Genomic DNA, 6,359 nt, shown 5'->3' on the forward strand with positions numbered 1-6,359 from the left:
AATCAGTAGCAGGTGCTTAGCACAGTGAAGGCCCTGGGTTTGAAACCCAGCATCATAAAACAAATGATCAAAAAAATAAAAAATGATCACAGAAAAAGCTTGAAAAAGTTGTCATAGAAGACACAACCTTGGTTTAGGCAGCCATATAGGGAAATCCTGACCAGTGTAAAGCTATACATTATGTCTGCCTAGAGCCCTATATTTCTTCTAAGTCGAAGGCCAACCTAGGCTATACAGTAAAACCACAAACAACTCAGAAAAGCAACAGAAACTGTTATTTTCTTGTTCAGCTTTTCCCTCTGGTTTGAAAGACAATAGCACAAAGTGACAATTAGTAAAAGGATACACTAAGTATACTGTGGATATGCAACGCTGGCTAGAACCTGTGAAATATATAACCTGTGAAATATATAACACTGTGACTGGGGGTTGTAGAGCAGACTGGAAGCATTCTTTTGTATTAATGTAGTTAAACCATCTGTCAATCCTAAGTAGAGTACATCACAAGACTCCAAAACTAACTTGAGGTAGGAGCTGGAGATGTGAGAAAGAGTGCTTGCTGCAGACATAAAGGAGCTGGCTTGATCCCTAAGTGCTGAAATACTTCAACCAAACAAAAACAACTGAAATGCAGAAAGAAAGGAAGTTCCTATGGAAAAAGACAAAAAATGAAATCGCTTTTAAACAGAAGACCATAATGAAGACTAGAGTTGCCCAACACTAACCCTGCCTAACAAGTAACTGCAGTAAGTTGCATGAACCCCAGAACATAACAGGATTTCTTGCTTGACTAAGGCATACCTTAGTTATATCATCTGATATGTTGTAATCCAGGAATCTCAACAAGGTCAGGTAGATTCGGAACTTGTTGAGCACAGACGGCAGCACAGCTGAGAGCAGGCCGTTCATGTATTCCTCCATGTTGGGTGGTATCAGCTGGGGCTGCAAGTGAATCTGGCAGTCTGCCTGGAAAGAGGAAGATCAACTGATTCCCACATTCCTACAACCGCCTCCATTTCAGAGGCAGCTCTCAGCTTGGAAGGGAATTAGGAAACACAATTTGAGGAGGGGGATATTTTAAAAATCTTAGTGTGCTCAGTCTGTCTGGATCATAAAAGACACAAAACCACTGCAATGTGATTTTAAGCTTGATTCCGAGAATCCACATGGTTGGAAAGAGAACCAAGCCTACAAGTTGTCTTCCCACCTTTAAACAGCAGCTGGTGCCCATGTGCCCAAACCCCAAACAATGAATGAAAAGAGGGAACATTAAAACAATAAAATTTACCACATAACCATCGTGATGGCCTCCAGCTTGAGATTGGCTGGCCTCAGTTTTCACATTACTGGGATTAGAGGCATGCAACAAGTCCAAAGGGAATCAATTTTTTGCTAACTTACAGAACACTATATAACTTGAGGGGTGAGGGCGGTTAGGGTAGAATGGAACAGGGACAGATGGACAAAGAAAGTAAGGGCAGTAGTTTGGATTATTACAGGGAATTAGTTCTACTTCTTTTTGTTTGTTTACTTTTCAAAGACAAGGATTCTCTGTGTAGCCCCGGCTGTCCTGGAACTTGCTCTGTAGAATAGGGAGGCCCTGAACAAGAGATCTGCCCGCCACCATCCCAAGGTGTTTTCGACTCTTTCCCTCTGGATATGAGACGTGCCCCCTGTCAGTAGCTTTGGTGATTTGCTGGTTCTTGACAGTTATAAATTTTTACATGGAGGTAAAGTGAAAATACCAGATTCTCTTGTTAATAATAATTTCAATCTCTTTTTTGAAATCTATGGATGGAATACAAGGCTATACACAAGATAGGTAAATGTTCTACCACTGAGCTACTCACTCTTGGCCAGTTCAAGCCAGTAAGAGACCCTGTCTCAAATGCAGGGTATATGGTTCCCGAGGGTCATCCCTGGCCTTGATATACATGTGCACAAGTGCACCTGCACAGACAATATAAACAATAAAAAAGGACAAAGGGACAACAACAATCTTTATAGTGTAATTCCCCTCTACTTAACCCTCAAGCCATCATACCGGAAGTAGTGACCTCCCCTCTGATGTGATGAGAACATTGATATTACATGGGAACTCCATCTGGTGGTAACTGAAGTCATAATCCACCTTCTGCCAGGTTATCAGGTTGCTCAGGGCAGTTACATTATGAACACCTGGAAAAGCAAGACCATTACTGGCAGTGATGTGATTTTAATCACCTAGGCAAATTAGTCTGGGTAACCATAAACTTAAGACATGTGGTTTCTGCTGCTTAAATAAAGGACACAGGAGTTGATAATCTTAAGGTAAATGTCAGTAAATCTAATGTTAACTACGTAATGAACTCCACAGACAGTATTAGGCCAACTGAAATGTTCTAGGGGCCAAAACTCATCCAAATGTAGACTCTGGTAAGTTCATTACTTCCTAGGTCATGGCTATAGTAAGATGGGAAAACCACTTCTTTAGAAAGTAAGGTTGTTGAATTTTCCCAACTTACACATTTATGAGACAGGATTTGATGAAGCCTAGCTGGCCTTGAGCTCCTCCTGGTTCTCCTGCCTCTGCCTTCCAAGTGACAGGATTGCAGGTTGGTGCCATCACCTGCTAGACTCTCCTGATTTCATGTTCCTCTCTGCCTTACACGTTCCCACTTTTCATTATTTCTCCATCTCCTTCTCTGGGCCTCAGCTTGCTACAGTGTTACCTGCACTCTCTTCATGTGGACATGACCACATGAACAAGTTCCACAACTGAAGTTAGTTTAAACCATATGATCTACTTTTCCCCCAGAAACTAGAAAGTTCCCATGGGATGTATAAAATGTTAAATCTTTTCTATCCTTTCTTGAGCTAATAGGCAACCAACAGAATGCCACAAGAGAACAATTGGTGTACAGTTTGTGGTACATGCTTTAGTTAAATGCATATTTTAAAAATATTTGTTAAATGTTAAGTTTGTCTTAGAAGCCATCGCCAGATCTGGCTAAATGGAGCAAAGCCAGAAGAAGACAGCGAGTATCTATGTGCATACCTGGCGTGTCCAACTGCCCTTGCTCCAGAAGAGTCTCATCAATGACCAGGGAAGTGTTGTTGGGCAGCTGAAGGAGGCCACTGACCAGTCGGTTGGCTGTATAGTCTTTGTGGGGAATGAGTTTCAACTGGTTCATATTTTCTATCGTCATCTGTAGACGAAAAGACTGAGACAGAAATTGTAATAAGCAAAGATCCAAGCTTTTCTATTAAAACACACACAGAGAGATGTATTTAGAGACAAAATGCTGTGTTTTACATGGAATGATATCATCTCTAATAAATGAGACAAATGGTCTTTGCAGCTCTTAGGAACTATCTGTGGCCACACTGCAAGTCATGCCTCTTCTAGCTGCTTAGGTCCCATGTTTCAGCTGGCCTAGTGCACATTGGAGAGGGAAGGCCAGCCAGAGATACAAAATGGTAGATAGCTGCAGATAGCCCAACACCAGCCAGCCAGAAACTTCACTAAGGGACAGGAGCTAGTAAAACATAAAGATTGCTAATTCTAGTCGCTGAAGTGAGAGAAAAGGCTCTATAAATTAAGCCAGACCACGGCATGACACTGCAGACCTCATTATCAACACTTGCACCCAGAGCAGGGACCCTCCACATCCCTGCCTCAAAGCTCCACCACACTCAACCCCCTGTCTGCTCTAGATACATGGAACTAATGCATGTTCCAGCCTTCAGACATAGATGAAACTTAGAGAATTTTCTGCTTTGGCTCAATTATTCTTAGAAAGGAGGGCAGTGGTTATTTACAGATACGAATGAAATCCCAGAAGCAGGGCTTGTCAAAAAAGGTGGCTGGCAGCAGAGATGGCTCACTGGTTAAGAACACTGGTTCTCGCATAGGACACGGGTTCTACTCCTAGCATTTACATGGTGGCTCACAACCATCCCTAAGTCCAGTTCCAGGGGACCCAGTGCCACAGGTATCAGACATATATATGTTGCAGACATACATGCAAGCCAAACATTCATATACATTTCTAAAAAGTGACCATATGCTGGGGCTGAGCCTGACTTGGCCATAGAACCACAGGCAGGACACATGTAACAAGTAGTTAAAAGCTGGATCTCTGTTGCAGAGAGAAGAGCACTGAGAAGGCCAGTGCCAATGTGCTAAGTGATGAGAGAGGAGATGGTCAGTGAAACACAAAGTAAGGAAAAGTGACCCTCTAAGCCCCTTCTTCCAATTACCCTCCCCCATGTAAGGATGGAACCCTGGCTGCACAGCTGAGACATAGATGGTCTCTGGCGCCATCTTGTGTCTGAGAGATGGTACTGCACCAGCCTCTGCTGGCATCCCTTATAGGCTCGTGCTCCTCCTTACTGACTGCCTGTTATCCATGTAGGAGGACATTCCCCCCCCCCCCCAACAGGCAGCAGCCAGTTCTGCTCCAGATTGAGTCTCAGACCCTACTGAGAGATGGGCACGTGTCCACTGGCAGTGCCTCCTATCCCATTTCCAGGGTTTAACTGTTCTGCCGAGAATTTTTAAAGCACACGCCAGCAACTACTTTCTTGATGTACCTCAAAAATAAGATGTGGGCCTAGGGAACTGCCAAGATCCTACTGCAGGGTCTATGAATGAAAGTCACATGTTTAATGACAGAGCAGGCTTTACTATAGAGAATGTCCACCGACAGACAGGCTTCAGATCATATACCTCAGCTACCATCTAAGAAACAGACCAGATAAAAATGAAGTACCTTAGGGGAAAATATAGAAGTAGAAATGAAAACATAGGGGGGTCTCCTATTAATTCAGATACTCAAGAGCCTGACAAAATGCAAAACACTGTCAATTTCACCACCATTTCCTAATGAATTATTCAACATGACTTCAACTAATGTCAGAAATTAGTGAAAGCATAGCCCAACAAGCAAGTGGCTCAATGTCCTCAGGACTCTTACGGCCTTGCAGTACAGACACTACAGGCTGTTTAGAAGGATCTGGCTTCATTTTCTTAAGTCCCAAAGTGGCCAAAATGTTTAGTTATCAGAGCAAGTCTGCTGTACCTGAGGTCCTAACACAAATGTGCATTCCAGATGCTTCCAAATAGCAACTAACACCGGGACATGGAGCTGGGCCACTTTACTACCTTAGCTGAGAGAACAAGGCTCATATAATTTAAAGCTCATTTAGACCTCGGGTGTAATATGCACCCAAAGGAACAAACTGGCATAGACTGGAAGTATGATTCTAAGGGAGTCATTGCCATTGCATTAAGTTTTGAACTTACAAATTTGTGCTGGGTCAATCAGTGTGAATGCTAAGAGTGCATTCTATGATGTCAACTGACAGGTCTTGTCCCTTGCAAATGAGACCCACAAGGCACACAAAGTTAGTACTCAAGGTGAGTGGAAAATAATTGGGTCCACATTGGTCATAGGCCTTCATAATACTCTCTTACTGCTGGAACAAGATGCTGGATGATCCGGTACAGGTGTTCTGTGAAGGTACTGTTCTGTGGGCAACCGCTCAGGTTAACTGTAAATTTTCCTAGTGGAAGTACATCTCTTCTTGTATACCTAGGAAAAGGGAAAGAACACAAAGCCCAGGGTAAGACACTGAGACACCATCACTACAAAGTTTGCAGAAGCAGAGAGAGATGGCTCAGCAGTTAGAGCACTGGTTGCTCTTCCAGAGGACCAGGGTTCAATTCCCAGACTCATAGAATATCTCACAACCATCTGTAACTTCAGTTCTAGAAGAAGATGCCCTATTCTGGCTTCCACAGACACTGTATGCTATGTAAAGTAAAAATAAACTTTTTTTTTTTAGAACATTTTTATCCATCAGAATGGCAGTTAAATAATGGCTACTCTGGAGTATAGGTAGAGCACCCTTCTCCAAACTGCTGCGACCTGAAGTGTTTCACACTTCACACCATTTGCAGACTTCACTGGCTAGGCATGGCTGATAGAAGATGGTGGCTACTGCCTTATAGTCTGACTTCAAAAGTATGCCTATGGCTCAGGCACTGCAGACTTCCCAGAATTCCAGGGTTTTCCATCAGGGATGTCTAGCCAGGCAACAACAGAGCTCTGATGTGAACACAAGCATTACATAATATCTTAGAGGCTACCAGGGGAAGGAAGATTCACAATGGAAAGATGCTTTCTATAACAGCATTTACTTAAAAGAAAAAAAAGGAAAAACATGCAAAACCCTAACATTTTGGGAAATGGTTACAGCATGGCACAGATTTATAAAAGAATGCCCGGTCATTAGAAAGCTTATGAAGGCCAGGCGGTGGTGGCGCACGCCTTTAATCCCAGCACTTGGGAGGCAGAAGCAGGTGGATTTCTGAG

At 43.1% G+C, this 6,359-nt stretch overlaps 1 protein-coding gene across 2 annotated transcripts in view; it reads right to left on the bottom strand.

Moving 5' to 3' along the window:
• The window catches only part of Mcmbp (minichromosome maintenance complex binding protein), a 42,228-nt gene that overhangs the window by 3,577 nt on the left and 32,292 nt on the right, over positions 1–6,359 (bottom strand). For both annotated transcript variants that reach the window (XM_031388492.1, XM_031388494.1), the window contains exons 11-14: positions 5,459–5,576; positions 3,038–3,203; positions 2,045–2,178; positions 802–966 (exon numbers count right to left, since the gene is read on the bottom strand). In XM_031388492.1, the coding sequence (XP_031244352.1) occupies positions 802–966; positions 2,045–2,178; positions 3,038–3,203; positions 5,459–5,576 (583 nt within the window). The remainder of the gene's footprint in view (positions 1–801; positions 967–2,044; positions 2,179–3,037; positions 3,204–5,458; positions 5,577–6,359) is intronic.

The sequence above is a fragment of the Mastomys coucha genome, unplaced genomic scaffold, assembly GCF_008632895.1.
Source record: "Mastomys coucha isolate ucsf_1 unplaced genomic scaffold, UCSF_Mcou_1 pScaffold21, whole genome shotgun sequence".
NCBI classification, from domain to species: domain Eukaryota; kingdom Metazoa; phylum Chordata; class Mammalia; order Rodentia; family Muridae; genus Mastomys; species Mastomys coucha.